General features: G+C 50.0%; 1 protein-coding gene across 1 annotated transcript in view; it reads left to right on the plus strand.

Annotated features, from left to right (window-relative positions):
• The window catches only part of LOC139268197 (probable voltage-dependent R-type calcium channel subunit alpha-1E), a 952,421-nt gene that overhangs the window by 378,713 nt on the left and 548,845 nt on the right, over positions 1 to 24,863 (plus strand). Inside the window, exons 8-9 of the mRNA XM_070886246.1 lie at positions 20,259 to 20,324; positions 20,429 to 20,520. Coding sequence (XP_070742347.1) covers positions 20,259 to 20,324; positions 20,429 to 20,520 — 158 coding nt within the window. The remainder of the gene's footprint in view (positions 1 to 20,258; positions 20,325 to 20,428; positions 20,521 to 24,863) is intronic.

Consider the following 24,863-nt stretch of genomic DNA (forward strand, 5'->3'; position numbering starts at 1 on the left):
AATGGTCAGGTATCGGTGCACTGGTCTCGGGTATTGGTGCATTGGTCAGGTATCGGTGCAATGGTCAGGTATCGGGGCACCGGTCAGGTATCGGTAGAATGATGGGGTATTGGTGCAATGGTCAGCTATTGGTACAATGGTCAGGTAGCAGTGCAATGAAGCGGGATTGGTGCAATGGTCAGGGATCGGCGCAGTGGTCAGGTATCGGTGCACTGGTTAAGTATAGTTGTAATGGTGGTGTTTTGTAGCACTGGTCAGGTATCGGTGCAATGGTCAGGTATCGGTGCAATGTTCAGGTATCGGTGCAATGGTTAGGTCTTGGTGCAATGGTCAGGTCTTGGTGTCATGGTCAGGTATCGGTGCACTGGTCAGGTATCGGTGCAATGGTGGTGAATTGGTGCAATGGTCAGATATCGATGCACTGGACAGGTATCGATGCACTGGTCAGGTATCGATGCACTGGTCAGGTATCGATGCACTGGTCAGGTATCGATGCACTGGTCAGGTATTGGTGCAATGGTCAGGTATCGGTGCACTGGTCAGGTATAGGGGTTCTGGTCAGGTATTGGTGCACTGGTCTCAGGTATTGGTGCACTGGTCACAGGTATAGGTGCACTGGTCAGGTATAGGTGCACTGGTCAGGTATTTCTGCACTGGTCAGGTATAGGTGCACTGGTCAGCTATAGGTGCTCTGGTCAGATATAGGTGCACTGGTCAGGTATAGGTGCACTGGTCAGGTATAGGTGCACTGGTCAGGTATTGGCGCAATGGTCAGGTATTGGTCCAATGGTCAGGTATCGGTGCACTGGTCAGGTAATGGTGCACTGGTCAGATATTGATGCAATGGTCAGGTATCGGTGCACTGATCAGGTATCAGTACACTGGTCAGGTATTGGTGCACTGGTCTCAGGTATTGGTGCACTGGTCACAGGTATTTGTTCACTGCTCAGGTATTGGTGCAATGGTCAGGTATCGGTGCACTGGTCAGGAATTTATGCACTGGTCAGCTATTGGTGCAATGGTCAGGTAGCAGTGCAATGAAGCGGGATTGGTGCAATGGTCAGGGATCGGCGCAGTGGTCAGGTTTCGGTGCACTGGTCAGGTATAGGTGCAATGGTGGTGTATTGTTGCACTGGTCAGGTATAGGTGCAATGGTGGTGTATTGTTGCACTGGTCAGGTATCGGTGCAATGTTCAGGTATCGGCGCAATGGTCAGGTACAGGTGCACTGGTCAGGTACAGGTGCACTTGTCAGGTATTTGTGCACTGGTCAGGTATTTGTGCACTGGTCAGGTATAGGTGCAGTGGTCAGGTATTTGTGCTCTGGTCAGGTATCGGTGCAATGGTGGTGTATTGGTGCACTGGTCAGATATCTATGCACTGGTCAGATATCTATGCACTGGTCAGGTATCGATGCACTGGTCAGGTATCGATGCACTGGGCTCTGTATCGGTGCACTGGTCAGGTATCGGTGCACTGGTCAGGTATCGATTCACTGGTCAGGTATTGATGCACTGGTCAGGTATCGGTGCACTGGTCAGGTATTGGTGCAATGGTCAGGCATTGGTGCACTGGTCTCAGGTATTGGTGCACTGGTCACAGGTATTTCTGCACTGGTCAGGTTTAGGGTTCTGGTCAGGTATTGGTGCACTGGCCTCAGGTATTGGTGCACTGGTCACGGTTATCTCTGCACTGGTCAGGTATAGTTGCACTGGTCAGGTATTGGTGCACTGGTCAGGTATTTCTGCACTGTCAGGTATTGGTGCACTGGTCAGGTATTGGTGCACTGGTCAGGTATTTCTGCTCTGGTCAGGTATAGGTGCACTGGTCAGGTATTGTTGCACTGGTCAGGTATTGTTGCACTGGTCGTGTATCGGTGCACTGGTGAGGTATTGGTGCACTGGTTAGGTATTGTTGCAGTGGTCTCAGGTATTGGTGTTCTGGTGAGGTATTGGTGCACTGGTGAGGTATTGGTGCACTGGTTCGGTATTGTTGCAGTGGTCTCAGTTATTGGTGCAATGGTCAGGTATCGGTGCACTGGTCAGGTATAGGGTTTCTGGTCAGGTATTGGTGCACTAGTCTCAGGTATTGGTGCAATGGTCGCAGGTATTTCTGCACTGGTCAGGTATAGGTGCACTGGTTAAGTATTTCTGCACTGGTGAGGTATCGATGCACTGGTGAGGTATCGATGCACTGGTGAGGTATCGATGCACTGGTCAGGTATCGGTGCACTGGTCAGGTATCGATGCACTGGTCAGGTATATGGGTTCTGGTCAGGTATTGGTGCACTGGTCTCAGGTATTGGTGCACTGGTCACAGCTATTTCTGCACTGGTCAGGTATAGATGCACTGGTCAGGTATAGGTGCACTGGTCAGGTATTTCTGCACTGGTCAGGTATAGGTGCTCTGGTCAGGTATAGTTGCTCTGGTCAGGTATTGGTGCACTGGTCAGGTATTGTTGCACTGGTCAGGTATTGGTGCACTGGTCAGGTATAGGTGCACTGGTCAGGTATTGGTGCAATGGTGAGGTATTGGTCCAATGGTCAGGCATTGGTGCACTGGTCTCAGGTATTGGTGCACTGGTCAGGTATCGGTCCACTTGTCAGGTATCGGTTCACTGGTCAGGTATTGGTGCACTGGTCTCAGGTATTGGTGCACTGGTCACAGGTATTTCTGCACTGGTCAGGTATAGTTGCACTGGTTAGGTATAGGTGCACTGGTCAGGTATTTATGCACTGATTAGGTATAGGTGCTCTGGTCAGGTATAGGTGCTCTGGTCAGGTATTGGTGCACTGGTCAGGTATAGGTGCTCTGGTCAGTTATAGGTGCTCTGGTCAGGTATAGGTGCTCTGGTCAGGTATTGGTGCACTGGTCAGGTATTGTTGCACTGGTCAGGTATTGGTGCACTGGTCAGGTATAGGTGCACTGGTCAGGTATTTATGCACTGATTAGGTATAGGTGCTCTGGTCAGGTATAGGTGCTCTGGTCAGGTATTGGTGCACTGGTCAGGTATAGGTGCTCTGGTCAGGTATAGGTGCTCTGGTCAGGTATTGGTGCACTGGTCAGGTATTGTTGCACTGGTCAGGTATTGGTGCACTGGTCAGGTATAGGTGCACTGGTCAGGTATTGGTGCAATGGTGAGGTATTGGTCCAATGGTCAGGCATTGGTGCACTGGTCTCAGGTATTGGTGCAATGGTCAGGTATCGGTGCACTGGTCAGGTATCGGTTCACTGGTCACATATTGGTGCACTGGTCTCAGGTATTGGTGCACTGGTCACAGGTATTTCTGCACTGGTCAGGTATTGGTGTACTGGTGAGGTATTGGTGCAATGGTTCGGTATCGGTGCACTGGGCTCGGGTATTGTTGCACTGGTCAGGTATCGGTGCACTGGTCAGGTATCGGTACAATGATGGGGTATTGGTGCAATGGTCAGGTATTGATGCACGAGTCAGTTATCGGTGCAATGGTCAGGAATTGATGCACTGGTCAGCTATTGGTACAATGGTCAGGTAGCAGTGCAATGAAGCGGGATTGGTGCAATGGTCAGGGATCGGCGCTGTGGTAAGATATCGGTGCACTGGTCAGGTATAGGGGTTCTGGTCAGGTATTGGTGCACTGGTCTCAGGTATTGGTGCACTGGTCTCAGGTATTGGTGCAATGGTCACAGGTATTTCTGCACTGGTCAGGTATAGGTGCACTGGTCAGGTATAGGTGTACTGGTCAGGTATTTCTGCACTGGTCAGGTATAGGTGCTCTGGTCAGGTATAGGTGCTCTGGTCAGGTATTGTTGCACTGGTCAGGTATTGGTGCACTGGTCAGGTAATGGTGCACTGGTCAGGTATAGGTGCACTGGTCAGATATTGATGCAATGGTCAGGTATCGGTGCACTGGTCAGGTATCGGTGCACTGGTGAGGTATCGGTGCAATGGTTAGGTATCGGTGCACTGATCTCGGGTATTGGTGCACTGGTCAGGTATCGGTGCAATGGTCAGATATCGGTGCACTGGTCAGGTATCGGTACAATGATGGGGTATTGGTGCAATGGTCAGGTAGCAGCGCAATGAAGCGGGATTGGTGCAATGGTCAGGGATCGGCGCAGTGGTCAGGTATCGGTGCACTGGTCAGGTATAGGTGCAATGGTGGTGTATTGTTGCACTGGTCAGGTATCGGTGCAATGGTCAGGTATCGGTACAATGTTCAGGTATCGGTGCAATGGTCAGGTCTTGGTGCAATGGTCAGGTCTTGGTGTCATGGTCAGGTCTTGGTGTCATGGTCAGGTATCAGTACACTGGTCAGGTACAGGTGCACTGGTCAGGTATCGGTGCACTGGTCAGGTATCGGTGCACTGGTCAGGTATTTGTGCACTGGTTAGGTATCAGTGCAATGGTTGTGTATTGGTGCAATGGTCAGATATCGATGCACTGGTCAGATATCGATGCACTGGTCAGGTATCGATGCACTGGTCAGGTATCGGTGCACTGGTCAGGTATTGGTGCAATGGTCAGGCATTGGTGCACTGGTCTCAGGTATTGGTGCAATGGTCAGGTATCGGTGCACTCGTCAGGTATGGGGGTTCTGGTCAGGTATTGGTGCACTGGTCTCAGGTATTGATGCACTGATCACAGGTATAGGTGCACTGGTCAGGTATAGGTGCACTGGTCAGGTATTGGTGCACTGGTCAGGTATTGTTGCACTGGTCAGGTATTGTTGCACTGGTCAGGTATAGCTGCACTGGTCAGGTATTGGTGCACTGGTCAGGTATTGGTGCACTGGTCAGATATTGATGCAATGGTCAGGTATCGGTGCACTGGTAAGGTATCGGTGCACTGGTGAGGTATTGGTGCACTGGTCAGGTATCGGTGCACTGGCCTCGGGTATTGGTGCACTGGTCAGGTATCGGTGCAATGGTCAGGTATCGGTGCACTGGTCAGGTATTGGTGCACTGGTTATGTATTGTTGCAATGGTCTCAGGTATTGGTGCACTGGTGAGGTATTGGTGCACTGGTGAGGTATTGGTGCATTGGTTAGGTATTGTTTCAGTGGTCTCAGGTATTAGTGCAATGGTCAGGTATTGGTGCACTGGTCAGGTATAGGTGCACTGGTCAGGTATAGGTGCACTGGTGAGGTATCAGTGCACTGGTTATGTATTATTGCAATGGTCTCAGGTATTAGTGCAATGGTCAGGTATTGGTGCACGGGTCAGGTATCGGTGCACTGGTGAGGTATCGGTGCACTGGTGAGGTATTGGTGCAATGGTCAGGTATCGGTGCACTGGTCTCGGGTATTGGTGCACTGGTCAGGTATCGGTGCAATGGTCAGGTATTGGTGCACTGGTGAGGTATTGGTGCACTGGTTATGTATTGTTGCAATGGTCTCAGGTATTGGTGCACTGGTGAGGTATTGGTGCATTGGTTAGGTATTGTTTCAGTGGTCTCAGGTATTAGTGCAATGGTCAGGTATTGGTACACTGGTCAGGTATAGGTGCACTGGTCAGGTATAGGTGTTCTGGTCAGGTATTGGTGCACTGGTCAGGTATTGGTGCACTGGTCAGGTATAGGTGCACTGGTCAGGTAACGGTGCAGCGGTCAGGTAATGGTGCAATACTGAGGTATTGTTGCAATGGTCAGATACAGGTGCACTGGTCAGGTATCGGTGCAGTGGTGGGGTATAGGTGCAATGGTGGTGTATTGTTGCACCGGTCATGTATCGGTGCAATGGTCAGGTATCAGTGCAATGGTCAGGTATCGGTGTAATGGTCAGGTCTTGGTGCAATGGTCAGGTCTTGGTGTCATGGTCAGGTATCGGTGCACTGGTCAGGTATCGGTGCACTGGTCAGGTACAGGTGCACTGGTCAGATATTGATGCAATGGTCAGGTATCGGTGCACTGGTCAGGTATTTGTGCACTGGTCAGGTATCGGTGTACTGGTCAGGTAATGGTGCACTGGTCAGATATTGATGCAATGGTCAGGTATCGGTGCACTGGTCAGGTCTTGATGTCATTTTCAGGTATCGGTGCACTGGTCAGGTACCGGTGCACTGGTCAGGTACAGTTGCACTGGTCAGGTACAGGTGCACTGGTCAGGTATTGGTGCAATGGTGAGGTATTGGTCCAATGGTCAGGTATCGGTGCACTGGTCAGGTAATGGTGCACTGATCAGATATTGATGCAATGGTCAGGTATCGGTGCACTGGTCAGGTATCGGTGCACTGGTGAGGTATTGGTGCAATGGTCAGGTATCGGTGCACTGGTCTCGGGTATTGGTGCACTGGTCAGGTATCGGTGCTATGGTCAGGTATCGGGGCACCGGTCAGGTATCGGTAGAATGATGGGGTATTGGTGCAATGGTCAGCTATTGGTACAATGGTCAGGTAGCAGTGCAATGAAGCGGGATTGGTGCAATGGTCAGGGATCGGCGCAGTGGTCAGGTATCGGTGCACTGGTCAGGTATAGTTGTAATGGTGGTGTTTTGTTGCACTGGTCAGGTATCGGTGCAATGGTCAGGTATCGGTGCAATGTTCAGGTATCGGTGCAATGGTCAGGTATCGGTGCAATGCTCAGGTCTTGGTGCAATGGTCAGGTCTTGGTGTCATGGTCAGGTATCGGTGCACTGGTCAGGTACAGTTGCACTGGTCAGGTACAGGTACACTGGTCAGGTACAGGTGCACTGGTTAGGTATTTGTGTGCTGGTCAGGTATTTTTGCACTGGTCAGGTATCGGTGCAATGGTGGTGTATTGGTGCAATGGTCAGGTATTGATGCACTGGTCAGCTATCGTTGCACTGGTCAGGTATTGGTGCACTGGTCAGGTAGCGATGCACTGGTCAAATATCGATGCACTGGTCAGGTATTGATGCACTGGTCAGGTATCGGTGCACTGGTCAGGTCTTGGTGCAATGGTCAGGCATTGGTGCACTGGTCTCAGGTATTGGTGCAATGTTCAGGTATCGGTGCACTGGTCAGGTATAGGGTTTCTGGTCAGGTATTGGTGCACTGGTCTCAGGTATTGGTGCACTGGTCACAGGTATTTCTGCACTGCTCAGGTATTGTTGCACTGGTCAGGTATTGTTGCACTGGTCAGGTATTGTTGCACTGGTCAGGTATAGGTGCACTGGTCAGGTATTGGTCCAATGGTCAGGTATCGGTGCACTGGTCAGGTAATGGTGCACTGGTCAGGTAATGGTGCACTGGTCAGATATTTGTGCAATGGTCAGGTATCGGTGCACTGGTCAGGTATCGGTGCACTGGTGAGGTATTGGTGCAATCGTCACGTATCGGTGCACTGGTCTCGGGTATTGGTGCACTGGTCAGGCATCGGTGCAATGGTCAGGTATCGGTGCACTTGTGAGGTATTGGTGCACTGGTTAGGTATTGTTACAGTGGTCTCAGGTATCGGTGCACTGGTGAGGTATTGGTGCACTGGTGAGGTATTGGTGCACTGGTTAGGTATAGGGGTTCTGGTCAGGTATTGGTGCACTGGTCTCAGGTATTGATGCACTGTTCGCAGGTATAGGTGCTCTGGTCAGGTATTGTTGCACTGGTCAGGTATTGTTGCACTGGTGAGATATTGGTGCACTGGTCAGGTATAGGTGTACTGGTCAGGTATAGGTGCACTGGTCAGGTAACAGTGCAGTGGTCAGGTATTGAAGCAATGGTGAGGTATTGGTCCAATGGTCAGGTATAGGTGCACTGGTCAGGTATAGGTGCACTGGTCAGGTATTGGTGTAATACTGAGGTATTGTTGCAATGGTCATGTAAAGGTGCACTGGTCAGCTATCGGTGCACTGGTGAGGTATTGGTGCAATGGTCAGGTATCGGTGCACTGGTCAGGTAATGGTGCAATGGTCAAGTATTGGTGCAATGGTCAGGTATTGGTGCAATGATCAGGTATTGGGGCAATGGTCAGGTATTGGTGCACTGGTCAGGTATTTATGCACTGGTCAGGTATCTGTGCACTGGTCAGGTATCGGGGTTCTGGTCAGGTATTGGTGCACTGGTCTCAGCTATTGGTGCACTGGTCACAGATATTTCTGCACTGGTCAGGTATAGGTGCACTGGTCAGGTATTGGTGCACTGGTCAGGTATTTCTGCACTGGTCAGGTGTAGGTGCACTGGTCAGGTATTGTTGCACTGGTCAGGTATTGTTGCACTGGTCAGGTATAGGTGCACTGGTCAGGTATTGGTGCAATGGTGAGGTATTGGTCCAATGGTCAGGTATCGGTGCACTGGTCAGGTAATGTTGCACTGGTGAGATATTGATGCAATGGTCAGGTATTGGTGCACTGGTCAGGTATCGGTGCACTGGTGAGGTATCGGTGCAATGGTCAGGTATCGGTGCAATGGTCAGGTATTGGTGCACTGGTGAGGTATTGGTGCACTGGTTAGGTATTGTTGCAGTGGTCTCAGGTATTGGTGCACTGGTGAGGTATTGGTGCACTGGTGATGTATTGGTGCATTGGTTAGGTATTGTTGCAGTGGTCTCAGGTATTGGTGCAATGGTCATGTATCGGTGCACTGGTCAGGTATAGGGGTTCTGGTCAGGTATTGGTGCACTGGTCTCAGGTATTGGTGCACTGGTCGCAGGTATTTCTGAACTGGTCAGGTATAGGTGCACTGGTCAGGTATTTCTGCACTGGTCAGGTATTGGGGCAATGGTCAGGTATCGGTGCACTGGTTAGGTCTTGGTGTCATTTTCAGGTACCGGTGCACTGGTCAGGTACCGGTGCACTGGTGAGGTACAGGTGCACTGGTCAGGTACAGGTGCACTGGTCAGGTATTGGTGCAATGGTGAGGTATTGGTCCAATGGTCAGGTATCGGTGCAATGGTCAGGTAATGGTGCACTGATCAGATATTGGTGCAATGGTCAGCTATTGGTACAATGGTCAGGTAGCAGTGCAATGAAGCGGGATTGGTGCAATGGTCAGGGATCGGCGTAGTGGTCAGGTATCGGTGCACTGGTCAGGTATAGTTGTAATGGTGGTGTTTTGTTGCACTGGTCAGGTATCGGTGCAATGGTCAGGTATCGGTGCAATGTTCAGGTATCGGTGCAATGGTCAGCTCTTGCTGCAATGGTCAGGTCTTGGTGTCATGGTCAGGTATCGGTGCACTGGTCAGGTACAGTTGCACTGGTCAGGTACAGTTGCACTGGTCAGGTACAGGTACACTGGTCAGGTACAGGTGCACTGGTCAGGTATTTGTGTGCTGGTCAGGTATTTGTGCACTGGTCAGGTATTGGTCCAATGGTCAGGTATCGGTGCACTGGTCAGGTAATGGTGCACTGGTCAGGTAATGGTGCACTAGTCAGATATTGATGCAATGGTCAGGTATCGGTGCACTGGTCAGGTATCGGTGCACTGGTGAAGTATTGGTGCAATCGTCATGTATCGGTGCACTGGTCTCGGATATTGGTGCACTGGTCAGGCATCGGTGCAATGGTCAGGTATCGGTGCACTGGTGAGGTATTGGTGCACTAGTTAGGTATTGTTACAGTGGTCTCAGGTATTGGTGCACTGGTGAGGTATTGGTGCACTGGTTAGGTATTGTTGCAGTGGTCTCAGGTATTGGTGCAATGGTCAGGTATCGGTGCACTGGTCAGGTATAGGGGTTCTGGTCAGGTATTGGTGCACTGGTCTCAGGTATTGATGCACTGTTCGCAGGTATTTCTGCACTGGTCAGGTATAGGTGCACTGGTCAGGTATATGTGCACTGGTCAGGTATAGGTGCTCTGGTCAGGTATAGGTGCTCTGGTCAGGTATTGTTGCACTGGTCAGGTATTGGTGCACTGATCAGGTATAGGTGCTCTGGTCAGGTATAGGTGCTCTGGTCAGGTATTGTTGCACTGGTCAGGTATTGGTGCACTGATCAGGTATAGGGGTTCTGGTCAGGTATTGGTGCACTGGTCTCAGGTATTGGTGCACTGGTCGCAGGTATTTCTGAACTGGTCAGGTATAGGTGCACTGGTCAGGTATTTCTGCACTGGTCAGGTATTGGGGCAATGGTCAGGTATCGGTGCACTGGTTAGGTATTTCTGCACTGGTCAGGTATTGGGGCAATGGTCAGGTATCGGTGCACTGGTCAGGTATTTGTGCACTGGTCAGGTATCGGTGCACTGGTCAGGTAATGGTGCACTGGTCAGATATTGATGCAATGGTCAGGTATCGGTGCACTGGTCAGGTCTTGGTGTCATTTTCAGGTACCGGTGCACTGGTCAGGTACCGATGCACTGGTCAGGTACCGGTGCACTGGTCAGGTATAGGTGCACTGGTCAGGTATTGGTGCAATGGTGAGGTATTGGTCCAATGGTCAGGTATCGGTGCACTGGTCAGGTAATGGTGCACTGATCAGATATTGATGCAATGGTCAGGTATCGGTGCACTGGTCAGGTATCGGTGCACTGGTGAGGTATTGGTGCAATGGTCAGGTATCGGTGCACTGGTCTTGGGTATTGGTGCACTGGTCAGGTATCGGTGCAATGGTCAGGTATCGGGGCACTGGTCAGGTATCGGTAGAATGATGGGGTATTAGTGCAATGGTCAGCTATTGGTACAATGGTCAGGTAGCAGTGCAATGAAGCGGGATTGGTGCAATGGTCAGGGATCGGCGCAGTGGTCAGGTATCGGTGCACTGGTCAGGTATAGTTGTAATGGTGGTGTTTTGTTGCACTGGTCAGGTATCGGTGCAATTGTCAGGTATCGGTGCACTGGTGAGGTATTGGTGCTATGGTCAGGTATCGGTGCACTGGTCTTGGGTATTGGTGCACTGGTCAGGTATCGGTGCAATGGTCAGGTATCGGGGCACTGGTCAGGTATCGGTAGAATGATGGGGTATTAGTGCAATGGTCAGCTATTGGTACAATGGTCAGGTAGCAGTGCAATGAAGCGGGATTCGTGCAATGGTCAGGGATCGGCGCAGTGGTCAGGTATCGGTGCACTGGTCAGGTATAGTTGTAATGGTGGTGTTTTGTTGCACTGGTCAGGTATCGGTGCAATGGTCAGGTATCGGTGCAATGTTCAGGTATCGGTGCAATGGTCAGGTCTTGGTGCAATGGTCAGGTCTTGGTGTCATGGTCAGGTATCGGTGCACTGGTCAGGTACAGTTGCACTGGTCAGGTACAGGTATACTGGTCAGGTACAGGTGTACTGGTCAGGTATTTGTGTGCTGGTCAGGTATTTGTGCACTGGTCAGGTATCGGTGCAATGGTGGTGTATTGGTGCAATGGTCAGGTATTGATGCACTGGTCAGCTATCGATGCACTGGTCAGGTATTGGTGCACTGGTCAGGTATCGATGCACTGGTCAAATATCGATGCACTGGTCAGGTATTGATGCACTGGTCAGGTATCGGTGCACTGGTCAGGTCTTGGTGCAATGGTCAGGCATTGGTGCACTGGTCTCAGGTATTGGTGCAATGGTCAGGTATCGGTGCACTGGTCAGGTATAGGGGTTCTGGTCAGGTATTGTTGCACTGGTCAGGTATAGGTGCACTGGTCAGGTATTGGTCCAATGGTCAGGTATTGGTGCACTGGTCAGGTAATGGTGCACTGGTCAGGTAATGGTGCACTGGTCAGATATTGATGCAATGGTCAGGTATCGGTGCACTAGTCAGGTATCGGTGCACTGGTGAGGTATTGGTGCAATCGTCACGTATCGGTGCACTGGTCTCGGGTATTGGTGCACTGGTCAGGCATCGGTGCAATGGTCAGGTATCGGTGCACTGGTGAGGTATTGGTGCACTGGTTAGGTATTGTTACAGTGGTCTCAGGTATTGGTGCACTGGTGAGATATTGGTGCAGTGGTGAGGTATTGGTGCACTGGTTAGGTATTGTTTCAGTGGTCTCAGGTATTGGTGCAATGGTCAGGTATCGGTGCACTGGTCAGGTATAGGGGTCCGGTCAGGTATTGGTGCACTGGTCTCAGGTATTGATGCACTGGTCGCAGGTATTTCTGCACTGGTCAGGTATAGGTGCACTGGTCAGGTATATGTGCACTGGTCAGGTATAGGTGCTCTGGTCAGGTATAGGTGCTCTGGTCAGGTATTGTTGCACTGGTCAGGTATTGGTGCACTGATCAAGTATAGGTGCTCTGGTCAGGTATTGTTGCACTGGTCAGGTATTGTTGCACTGGTCAGATATTGGTGCACTGGTCAGGTATAGGTGTACTGGTCAGGTATAGGTGCACTGGTCAGGTAACGGTGCAGTGGTCAGGTATTGATGCAATGGTGAGGTATTGGTGCACTGGTCAGGTATAGGTGCACTGGTCAGGTATAGGTACACTGGTCAGGTAACGGTGCAGTGGTCAGGTATTGATGCAATGGTGAGGTATTGGTCCAATGGTCAGGTATAGGTGCACTGGTCAGGTATAGGTGCACTGGTCAGGTATTGGTGCAATACTGAGGTATTGTTGCAATGGTCAGGTAAAGGTGCACTGGTCAGCTATTGGTACACTGGTGAGGTATTGGTCCAATGGTCAGGTATCGGTGCACTGGTCAGGTAATGGTGCACTGGTCAGATAATGGTGCACTGGTCAGATATTGATGCAATGGTCAGGTGTCGGTGCACTGGTCAGGTATCGGTGCACTGGTGAGGTATTGGGGCAATGGTCAGGTATCGGTGCACTGGTCAGGTATTGGTGCAATGGTCAGGTATTGGTGCACTGGTCAGATATCGATGCACTGGTCACGTATTGGTGCACTGGTCAGGTATCGATGCGCTGGTCAAATATCAATGCACTGGTCAGGTATTGGTGCACTGGTCAGGTATCGATGCACTGGTCAGGTATTTATGCACTGGTCAGGTATTTATGCACTGGTCAGGTATCAGTGCACTGGTCAGGTATCGGGGTTCTGGTCAGGTATTGGTGCACTGGTCTCAGCTATTGGTGCACTGGTCACAGGTATTTCTGCACTGGTCAGGTATAGGTGCACTGGTCAGGTATTGGTGCACTGGTCAGGTATTGGTGCACTGGTCAGGTGTAGGTGCACTGGTCAGGTATTGTTACACTGGTCAGGTATTGTTGCACTGGTCAGGTATAGGTGCACTGGTCAGGTATTGGTGCAATGGTGAGATATTGGTCCAATGGTCAGGTATCGGTGCACTGGTCAGGTAATGTTGCACTGGTCAGATATCGATGCAATGGTCAGGTATCGGTGCACTGGTCAGGTATCGGTGCACTGGTGAGGTATCGTTGCAATGGTCAGGTATCGGTGCACTGGTCTCGGGTATTGGTGCACTGGTCAGGTATCGGTGCAATGGTCAGGTATTGGTGCACTGGTGAGGTATTGGTGCACTGGTTAGGTATTGTTGCAGTGGTCTCAGGTATTGGTGCAATGGTCATGTATCGGTGCACTGGTCAGGTATTGGGGTTCTGGTCAGGTATTGGTGCACTGGTCTCAGGTATTGGTGCACTGGTCGCAGGTATTTCTGAACTGGTCAGGTATAGGTGCACTGGTCAGGTATTTCTGCACTGGTCAGGTATTGGGGCAATGGTCAGGTATCGGTGCACTGGTCAGGTATTGGTGCAATGGTCAGGTATTGGTGCACTGGTCAGATATCGATGCACTGGTCACGTATTGGTGCACTGGTCAGGTATCGATGCACTGGTCAAATATCGATGCACTGGTCAGGTAATGGTGCACTGGTCAGGTATCGATGCACTGGTCAGGTATTTATGCACTGGTCAGGTATTTATGCTCTGGTCAGGTATCAGTGCACTGGTCAGGTATCGGGGTTCTGGTCAGGTTTTGGTGCACTGGTCTCAGGTGTTGGTGCACTGGTCACAGGTATTTCTGCACTGGTCAGGTATAGGTGCACTGGTCAGGTATTGGTGCACTGGTCAGGTATTTCTGCACTGGTCAGGTGTAGGTGCACTGGTCAGGTATTGTTGCACTGGTCAGGTATTGTTGCACTGGTCAGGTATAGGTGCACTGGTCAGGTATTGGTGCAATGGTGAGGTATTGGTCCAATGGTCAGGTATCGGTGCACTGGTCAGGTAATGTTGCACTGGTCAGATATTGATGCAATGGTCAGGTATCAGTGCACTGGTCAGGTATCGGTGCACTGGTGAGGTATCGGTGCAATGGTCAGGTATCGGTGCACTGGTCTCGGGTATTGGTGCACTGGTCAGGTATCGGTGCAATGGTCAGGTATTGGTGCACTGGTGAGGTGTTGGTGCACTGGTTAGGTATTGTTGAATTGGTCTCAGGTATTGGTGCACTGGTGAGGTATTGGTGCACTGGTGATGTATTGGTGCACTGGTCAGGGATTTATGCACTGGTCAGGTATTTATGCACTGGTCATGTATCGGTGCACTGGACAGGTATAGGGGTTCTGGTCAGGTATTGGTGCACTGGTCAGCTATTGGTGCACTGGTCAGGTATTTCTGCACTGGTCAGGTATTTATGCACTGGTCAGGTATTTATGCACTGGTCAGGTATCAGTGCACTGGTCAGGTATCGGGGATCTGGTCAGCTATTGGTGCACTGGTCTCAGGTATTGGTGCACTGGTCACAGGTATAGGTGCACTAGTCAGGTATAGGTGCACTGGTCAGGTATTGGTGCACTGGTCAGGTATTGGTGCACTGGTCAGGTGTAGGTGCACTGGTCAGGTATTGTTGCACTGGTCAGGTATTGTTGCACTGGTCAGGTATAGGTGCACTGGTCAGGTATTGGTGCAATGGTGAGGTATTGGTCCAATGGTCAGGTATCGGTGCACTGGTCAGGTAATGTTGCACTGGTCAGATATTGATGCAATGGTCAGGTATCGGTGCACTGGTCAGGTATCGGTGCACTGGTCTCGGGTATTGGTGCACTGGTCAGGTATCGGTGCAATGGTCAGGTATTGGTGCACTGGTGAGGTATTGGTACACTTGTTAGGTATTGTTGCAGTGGTCTCAGGTATTGGTGCACTGGTGAGGTATTGGTGCACTGGTGATGTATTGGTGCACTGGTTAGGTATTGTTGCAGTGGTCTCAGGTATTGGTGCAATGGTTATGTATCGGTGCACTGGTCAGGTATAGGGGTTCTGGTCGCAGATATTTCTGAACTGGTCAGGTATAGGTGCACTGGTCAGGTATTTCTGCACTGGTCAGGTATAGGTGCACTGGTCAGGTATTGGTGCACTGGTCAGGTATTTCTGCACTGGTCAGGTGTAGGTGCACTGGTCAGGTATTGTTGCACTGGTCAGGTATTGTTGCACTGGTCAGGTATAGGTGCACTGGTCAGGTATTGGTGCAATGGTGAGGTATTGGTCCAATGGTCAGGTATCGGTGCACTGGTCAGGTAATGTTGCACTGGTCAGATATTGATGCAATGGTCAGGTATCAGTGCACTGGTCAGGTATCGGTGCACTGGTGAGGTATCGGTGCAATGGTCAGGTATCGGTGCACTGGTCTCGGGTATTGGTGCACTGGTCAGGTATCGGTGCAATGGTCAGGTATTGGTGCACTGGTGAGGTGTTGGTGCACTGGTTAGGTATTGTTGAATTGGTCTCAGGTATTGGTGCACTGGTGAGGTATTGGTGCACTGGTGATGTATTGGTGCACTGGTCAGGGATTTATGCACTGGTCAGGTATTTATGCACTGGTCATGTATCGGTGCACTGGACAGGTATAGGGGTTCTGGTCAGGTATTGGTGCACTGGTCAGCTATTGGTGCACTGGTCAGGTATTTCTGCACTGGTCAGGTATTTATGCACTGGTCAGGTATTTATGCACTGGTCAGGTATCAGTGCACTGGTCAGGTATCGGGGATCTGGTCAGCTATTGGTGCACTGGTCTCAGGTATTGGTGCACTGGTCACAGGTATAGGTGCACTAGTCAGGTATAGGTGCACTGGTCAGGTATTGGTGCACTGGTCAGGTATTGGTGCACTGGTCAGGTGTAGGTGCACTGGTCAGGTATTGTTGCACTGGTCAGGTATTGTTGCACTGGTCAGGTATAGGTGCACTGGTCAGGTATTGGTGCAATGGTGAGGTATTGGTCCAATGGTCAGGTATCGGTGCACTGGTCAGGTAATGTTGCACTGGTCAGATATTGATGCAATGGTCAGGTATCGGTGCACTGGTCAGGTATCGGTGCACTGGTCTCGGGTATTGGTGCACTGGTCAGGTATCGGTGCAATGGTCAGGTATTGGTGCACTGGTGAGGTATTGGTACACTTGTTAGGTATTGTTGCAGTGGTCTCAGGTATTGGTGCACTGGTGAGGTATTGGTGCACTGGTGATGTATTGGTGCACTGGTTAGGTATTGTTGCAGTGGTCTCAGGTATTGGTGCAATGGATATGTATCGGTGCACTGGTCAGGTATAGGGGTTCTGGTCGCAGATATTTCTGAACTGGTCAGGTATAGGTGCACTGGTCAGGTATTTCTGCACTGGTCAGGTATAGGTGCTCTGGTCAGGTATAGGTGCTCTGGTCAGGTATTTGTGTACTGGTCAGGTATTTGTGTACTGGTCAGGTATTGGTGCACTGGTCAGGTATTTCTGCACTGGTCAGGTATAGGTGCACTGGTCAGGTATAGGTGCTCTGGTCAGGTATTGGTGTACTCGTCAGGTATTGTTGCACTGGTCAGGTATTGGTGCACCGGTCAGGTATTGGTGCACCGGTCAGGTATTGGTGCACTGGTCAGGTATTGGTGCACTGGTCAGGTATTGGTGCACTGGTCAGCTATTGGTGCACTGGTCAGGTATAGGTGCACTGGTCAGGTATTGGTCCAATGGTCAGATAACGGTGCAGTGGTCAAGTATTGATGCAATGGTGAGGTATTGTTCCAATGGTCAGGTATTGTTGCAATGGTCAGGTGTAGGTGCACTGGTCAGGTATTGGTGCACTGGTGAGGTATTGGTCCAATGGTCAGGTATTGGTGCACTGGTCAGGTAATGGTACACTGGTCAGATATTGATGCAATGGTCAGGTGTCGGTGCACTGGTGAGGTATTGGTGCAATGATCAGGGATCGGCGCAGTGGTCAGGTATCGGTGCACTGGTCAGGTATAGGAGCAATGGTGGTGTATTGTTGCACTGGTCAGGTATCGGTGCAATGGTCAGGTATCGGTGCAATGGTCAGGTATCGGTGCAATGGTCAGGGATCGGCTCAGTGGTCAGGTATCGGTGCACTGGTCAGGTACAGGTGCAATTGTGGTGTATTGTTGCAATGGTCAGGTATCGGTGCAATGGTCAGGTATCGGTGTAATGGTCAGGTCTTGGTGCAATGGTCAGGTCTTGGTGTCATGGTCAGGTATCGGTGCACTGGTCAGGTACAGGTGTAATGGTCAGGTACAGGTGTAATGGTCAGGTATCGGTGCACTGGTCATGTATTTGTGCACTGGTCAGTTATTTGTGCACTGGTCAGGTATTTGTGCACTGGTCAGGTATAGATGCAGTGGTCAGGTATTTGTGCACTGGTCAGGTATTTGTGCACTGGTCAGGTATCGGTGCACTGGTCAGGTCTTGGTGTCATGGTCAGCTATCGGTGCACTGGTCAGGTACCGGTGCACTGGTCAGGTACAGGTGCACTAGTCAGGTACAGGTGCACTAGTCAGGTACAGGTGCACTCGTCAGGTATTTGTGCACTGGTCAGGTATTTGTGCACTGGTCAGGTATAGATGCAGTGGTCAGGTATTTGTGCACTGGTCAGGTATTTGTGCACTGGTCAGGTATCGGTGCAATGGTGGTGTATCGGTGCACTGGTCTCATGTATCGGTGCAATGGTCAGGTATCGGTGCACTGGTCAGGTATCGATGCACTGGTCAGGTATAGATGCAATGGTCAGGCATTGGTGTACTGGTCTCAGGTATCGGTGCAATGGTCAGGTATCGGTGCACTGGTCAGGTATAGGGGTTCTGGTCAGGTATTGGTGCACTGGTCTCAGGTATTGGTGCACTGGTCAGGTATTGTTGCACTGGTCAGGTATAGATGCACTGGTCAGGTATTGGTGCACTGGTCAGGTATAGGTGCACTGGTCAGGTATTGGTGCACTGGTCAGGTATAGGTGCTCTGGTCAGGTATTGGTGCACTGGTCAGGTACTGTTGCACTGGTCAGGTATTGGTGCACTGGTCAGGTATAGGTGCTCTGGTCAGCTATAGGTGCAATGATCACGTATTGTTGCACTGGTCTGGTATTGGTGCACTGGTCAGGTATTGGTGCACTGGTCAGGTATTGGTGCAATGGTGATGTATTGGTCCAATGGTCAGGTATCGGTGCACTGGTCAGGTATCGGTGCACTGGTCAGGTATCGGTGCAATGGTCAGGTATCGGTGCACTGGTCTCGGGTATTGGTGCACTGGTCAGGTATCGGTGCAATGGTCAGGTATCGGTGCACTGGTCAGGTATCGGTAGAATGGTGGTGTATTGTTGCGCTGGTCAGTTATCGGTGCAATGGTGGTGTATTGTTGCACTGGTCAGGTATAGGTGCACTGGTCTCAGGTATTGGTGCAATGGTCAGGTATCGGTGCACTGGTCAGGTATAGGGATTCTGGTCAGGTATTGGTGCACTGGTCTCAGGTATTGGTGCACTGGTCACAGGAATTTCTGCACTGGTCAGGTATAGGTGCACTGGTCAGGTATTGGTGCACTGGTCAGGTATTGGTGCACTGGTCAGGTATAGGTGCACTGGTCAGATATTGGTGCAATGGTGCGGTATTGGTCCAATGGTCAGGTATCGGTGCACTGGTCAGGTAATGGTGCACTGGTCAGATATTGATGCAATGGTCAGGTATCGGTGCACTGGTCAGGTATCGGTGCACTGGTGAGGTATTGGTGCAATGGTCAGGTATTGGTGCACTGTTCTCGGGTATTGGTGCACTGGTCAGGTATCGGTGCACTGGTCAGGTATCGGTGCAGTGGTCAGGTATCGGTGCAATGATCAGGTATTGGTGCACTGGTGAGGTATTGGTGCACTGGTTATGTATTGTTGCAGTGGTCTCAGGTATTGGTGCACTGGTGAGGTATTGGTGCACTGGTGAGGTATTGGTGCACTGGTGAGGTATTGGTGCACTGGTTCGTTATTGTTGCAGTGGTCTCAGGCATTGGTGCAATGGTCAGGTATCGGTGCACTGGTCAGGTATAGGGGTTCTGGTCAGGTATTGGTGCACTGGTCTCAGGTATTGGTCACCGGTCGCAGGTATTTCTGCACTGGTCAGGTATAGGTGCACTGGTCAAGTATTTCTGCACTGGTCAGGTATAAGTGCACTGGTCAGGTATAGGTGCTCTGGTCAGGTATTGTTGCACTGGTCAGGTTTTGTTGCACTGGTCAGGTATAGGTGCACTGGTCAGGTATTGGTCCAATGGTCAGGTAACGGTGCAGTGGTCAGGTATTGATGCAATGGTGAGGTATTGGTCCAATGGTCAGGTATAGGTGCACTGGTCAGGTATTGGTGCAATACTGAGGTATTGTTGCAATTGTCAGGTATAGGTGCACTGGTCAGGTATTGGTGCACTGGTGAGGTATTGGTCCAATGGTCAGGTATCGGTGCACTGGTCAGGTAATGGTGCACTGGTCAGGTAATGGTGCACTGGTCAGGTAATGTTGCACTGGTCAGATATTGATGCAATGGTCAGGTTTCGGTGCACTGGTCAGGTATCGGTGCACTGGTGAGGTATATGTGCAATGGTCAGGTATCGTTGAACTGGTCAGGTATCGGTGCAGTGGTGGAGTATTGGTGCAATGGTCTAGTATTGATGCACTGGTCAGTTATCGGTGCAATGGTCAAGTATTGGTGCAATGGTCAGGTATTGGTGCAATGGTCAGGTATTGGTGCACTGGTCAGGTAATTGTGCAATGGTCAGGTATCATTGTAATGGTCAGGTATCGGTGCACTGGGCACATATTGGTGCAATGGTGGGGTATTGTTGCAATGGTCAGGTTTTGATGCACTGGTCAGTTATCGGTGCAATGGTCAGGAATTGTTGCACTGGTCAGCTATTAGTGCAATGGTCATGTAGCAGTGCAATGAAGCTGGATTGTTGCAATGGTCAGGTATCTGTGCACTGGTCAGGTATAGGTGCACTGGTCAGGTATCGGTGCAATGCACAGGTATCGGTGCAATGGTGGGGTATTGGTTCACTGGTCAGGTATCGGTGCACTGGTCAAATATAGGTGCACTGGTCAGGTATTGGTGCAATGTTGAGGTATAGATGCACTGGTGAGGTATTGGTGCACTGGAATCTCTAACAAAGCATTAGTGTATTAGTCTTTCCCGCTTCTGTTTGGCATCTTCTGATTAATATATTGTAGTGTTCACGATGTTCAAATTCTTTTCTACCCAGGCCCTCCCATATGTCTGCCTCCTGATCGCGATGTTGTTCTTCATATACGCCATTATTGGAATGCAGGTGGGTCGCTCTGTTGCACAGAAAAACTTTACTGTGAATACACTAAGCCAGTGTTCTGTGTGCTGACTAATAGAACTGCTGCAATATTTCCCTGGATTCCACAGCTCTTTGGAAACATTGGTCTGGATGAAGGCACGCCCATCGATCGTCACAACAACTTCCACACCTTCTTCAATGCCTTGATGCTGCTGTTCAGGTGAGTCGCATGTGTCTCCACCACAGTGACAGAAAATCAAGCTGTCCCTTTTAGACTCTTCGAATCTGAGGGCTACAACCATTGTTAAAGCTTAGGCTGCAATGACACACTCCTCTACCAAAGAACATAAGAAATAGGAGCAGGAGTCGGCCATTTGGCCCTTCGAGCCTGCTCCGCCATTCAATAAGATCATGGCTGATCTGATCTTAGCCTCACCTGAACTTCCCTGCCCACTCCCCATAATCCTTCACTCCCTTATCGCTCAAAAATCTGTCTACCTCCACCTTAAATATATTCAATGACCAGCCTCCATTGCTCTCTGTGGTAAAGAATTCCAAAGATTCACAACCATTTGAGAGAAGATATTCCTCCTCACCTCAATTTTAAATGTGCGACCCCTTATTCTGAGCCCAAGATCCCTCTGTACCGCAGCATTTTGTAATCTCCATTTAAATAATAATTTGTGTTTTTATTCTTCCAACCAAAGTGGATAACCTCACATTTTCCCACATTATACTCCATCTGCCAAATTTTTTCCCACTCACTGAATCTATCTATATCCCTTTGCAGATTATTTATTGTCTCTGTAAGTGTTATTCGACATGCATAAACAGATCATACATTACCAATCTGGGAAAAAAAGAGCAGCACTTTCACTAGGCTGGAGTTAAAAATATGTTTAAAATACTTAATATTGGGAGAGACTAATCAGCAAATGTTTACCTTATCTATAACTCAGTTAATAGTTTTAGAATTTGATTTCAGTATATTAAAAATGTGGACATAAATAGCAGGTCTCAATAAAAGTGACTATGAAGCTGGACCATCGTGATTCACGGACCCAGAGCTGGAAAGTGGGATTCGACTGGGTAGCACTTTGTCGGCCGGCAGGGACATGATGGGCCGAAATGGCCTCCTTCCGTGCTGTAATTGTCTCTGATTCTAAGCTGTCGGACTGTCGCAAAACCCCCAACTGGTTCACTGATGTCCTTTCGGGAAGGAAACTCGCCATCCTAACCCGGTCTGGGCCTATATGTGACTCCTGTCCTACACCAACATTGTTGACCCTGACTTCCCCCTGAAGTGACCGACTGAGCCATTGAGTTGTGTCTGGGGAATCTAGGTATGGATAATAGATGTCAGCGATGCCCACATCCCAGGAGTGAACAAAAACAAAATAAGCTGAATACTGAACTAATGAGCAAAGATATATCTATCCGCAGTCAGTGTGAGAGCAGTACAATTGACTGTAGAGGGATGTGATCAGGGCCCAGGGGAGAGGCGTGAGTTCGGGACCAGGGGCCCAGGGGCAGCACAGGCCAGCCCACACTGCAATATGTGCGCGCACTAGGTCCGTGCAGTAGAGCTGGCCTCCAGTCGTCCTGGTTAATCCTTGCCACTGGACCAAGACCCAGCTCTGTCAAGCCCGTATGGTGGCTAGTGTGCAACGGTCACCACACATTAAAAAAATCCACGCACAGGCATCTTCCACCCTTCTGGATGTAGTTCAGGTCCTTCATTGAAACACCTATGAACTCATCCTTTTTTGGCGTGGAAGCAAGTCATCCTCATTTTGAGGGACCGCTTATGAGTGAATGAGTACAATTCCTTATTCCTGGTATCTTATCTATCAGTACTTGCTTTGCTGTTGAACCTTGGGAGTCAGCTAGTTCTCAACTTCACATCTCTGCAGTACATTCGACTAGTAATTCTAACTGTTAAGACATTAGTTCTAATACGTTAGGTAATTAGTTTCCACTTACCCAACCCATCATTAAGGTGCATCATCCATGAGGTGGTTAGCTAACACAAGCAGAAGCCAGTTAAAACTGTCAGTGCTGTAAGGGATAGCTTCATGGTTAAAACGTCAGTATTTCCAGATTAATTCTGCCTGCATTGACCTGTACCTTAGGTAGGTATGTGTAAACATGCAATGTTACTCTTGTCCAATAGCCGAACTCTCCCCTGCACACAAGTACGATGCATTGACCTATCCTGTAGAACGGATGTTAAGCAAATCAACAGCAAACTCATCAGAGACTGTGCGTGAGTCACAGAAACCAGGGTATGGCAGAGCGAACAATGATACACACACCATCCCCATTACCCAGTGTTTCCCCCAATAACCACCCAGTGTGCCCCCAATACCCACCCAGTGTGTCCCCAATACCCACCCAGTGTGTCCCCAATACCCAGTGTTTTCCCCAATACACAGTGTTTTCCCAATACAGTCTTTCCCCATTACCTAGACTTTCCTCAATACCCAGTGTTTTCCCCAATACACAATGTTTTCCCAATACAGTCTTTCCCCATTACCTAGACTTTCCCCATTACCCAGTGTGTTCCCCAATACCCAGTGTTTCCCCTTTACCCAGTGCTTCGCCCAATACCAAGTGTTTCCCCAAGAGCCAGTATTTCCCCAATACCTAGTGTTTCTCGAACAACCAGTGTTATATCCTAATACCAGTGTTTCCCCATTACCCAGTGTTTCCCCATTACCCAGTGTTTCCCCATTACCCAGTGTTTCCCCAAAACCCAGTTTTTTCCCCAATGCCCAATGTTTTCCCCAATACCCGGAGTTTTCCCATTACCCAGTGTGTCCCCAATACCCAGTGTGTCCCCAATACCCAGTGTTTCCCCATCACCCAGTGTTTCCCCAATACCCAGTATTTCCCCATCACCCAGTGTTTCCCCATCACCCAGTGTTTCTCCATCACCCAGTGTTTCCCCATTACCCGTTTTTTTCCCCATTACCCGGTTTTTTCCCCAATACCCGGAGTTTCCCCAATACCCGGAGTTTCCCCATTACCCAGTGTTTCCCTAATACCCAGTTTTCCCCAATACCCTGTGTTTCCCCATTACTAGTCTTTCCCCATAACCCATGGTTTCCCCAATACCCAGTGTTTCCCCATCACTCAGTGTTTCCCCATCACCCAGTGTTTCCCCATACCGGAGTTTCCCCATTACCTGAAGTTTACCCATTACCCATTGTTTCTCCAATACCCGGAGTTTCCCCAGTACCCGGAGTTTCCCCAGTACCCGGAGTTTCCCCAATACCCAGAGTTTTTCTCAATACTCAGTGTTTTCCCCAATACCCAGTTTTCCCCCCATACCCAGTTTCCCCCCAATATCCAGTGTTTTCCACAATATGCAGTGGTTTCCCAATATCCAGTATTTCCCCCAATACCCAGTGCTTTCCACAGTACCGAGTGTTTTCCGCAATATCCAGTGTTTCCCGAAAATCCAGTATTTCCCCATTACATAGTGACTCGCCAATACGCAGTGTTTTCCCACTACCCAGTGTATTCCCCCAATATCCAGAGTTTCCCCATTACCCAGTATTTTCCGCAATATCCAGTGTTTTCCGCAATATCAAGTGTTTCCCCATTACCCAGTGTTTGCCGCAATATCCAGTGTTTTCCTCAATATCCAGTGTTTCCCCATTACTCAGTGTTTCCCCATTACTCAGTGTTTCCCCAATACCCAGTGTTTTCCCCCACTACCCAGTGTTTTACCCCACTACCCAGTGTTTTCCCATAACCCAGTGTTTTCCCATAACCCAGTGTTTCCCCAATGCCTAGCGTTTCCCCAATTACCAATGTTTCCATATGCCAGTGTTTCCATATGCCCAGTGTTTCCCCATTACCCGGAGTTTCCCCATTACCCGGAGTTTCCCCACTACATGGAGTTTCCCCACTATCCAGTGTTTCCCCAATACCCAGTGTTTCCCCAATACCCAATGTTTCACCAATATCTGGAGTTTCCCCATGACCCAGTGTTTCCCCATGACCCAGTGTTCCCCGATACCCAGTGTTTCCCCGATACCCAGTGTTTCCCCAATACCCAGTGTTACCCTGATACCCTGTGTTTCCCCAATGCCCAGTGATTCCCCAATGCTCAGTGTTTCCCCAATGCCCAGTGTTTCTCCAATACCTAGCGTTTCCCCAAAATCCAGTGTTTCCCCATTACATAGTGATTTGCCCATACTCAGTGTTTCCCCACTATCCAGTGTTCCCCCACTACCGAGTGTTTTCCCCCAATACCTGGAGTTTCCCCATGCCCCAGTGTTTCCCCATGACCCAGTGTTTCCCCATGACCCAGTGTTTCCCCATGACCCAGTGTCTCCCCAATGCCCAGTGTTTCCCCAATGCCCAATGTTTCCATATGCCCAGTGTTTCACCACTATCCAGTGTTTTCCCCCAATACCCGGAGTTTCCCCCATGGCACTGTGTTCCCCCATGACCCTGTGTTCCCCCATGACCCTGTGTTCCCCCGATACCCTGTATTCCCCCGATACCCAGTGTTCCCCCGATACCCAGTGTTCCCCCGATACCAGTGTTTCC

This window comes from Pristiophorus japonicus, chromosome 8 (assembly GCF_044704955.1).
Source record: "Pristiophorus japonicus isolate sPriJap1 chromosome 8, sPriJap1.hap1, whole genome shotgun sequence".
Classification (NCBI taxonomy): Eukaryota; Metazoa; Chordata; class Chondrichthyes; family Pristiophoridae; genus Pristiophorus; species Pristiophorus japonicus.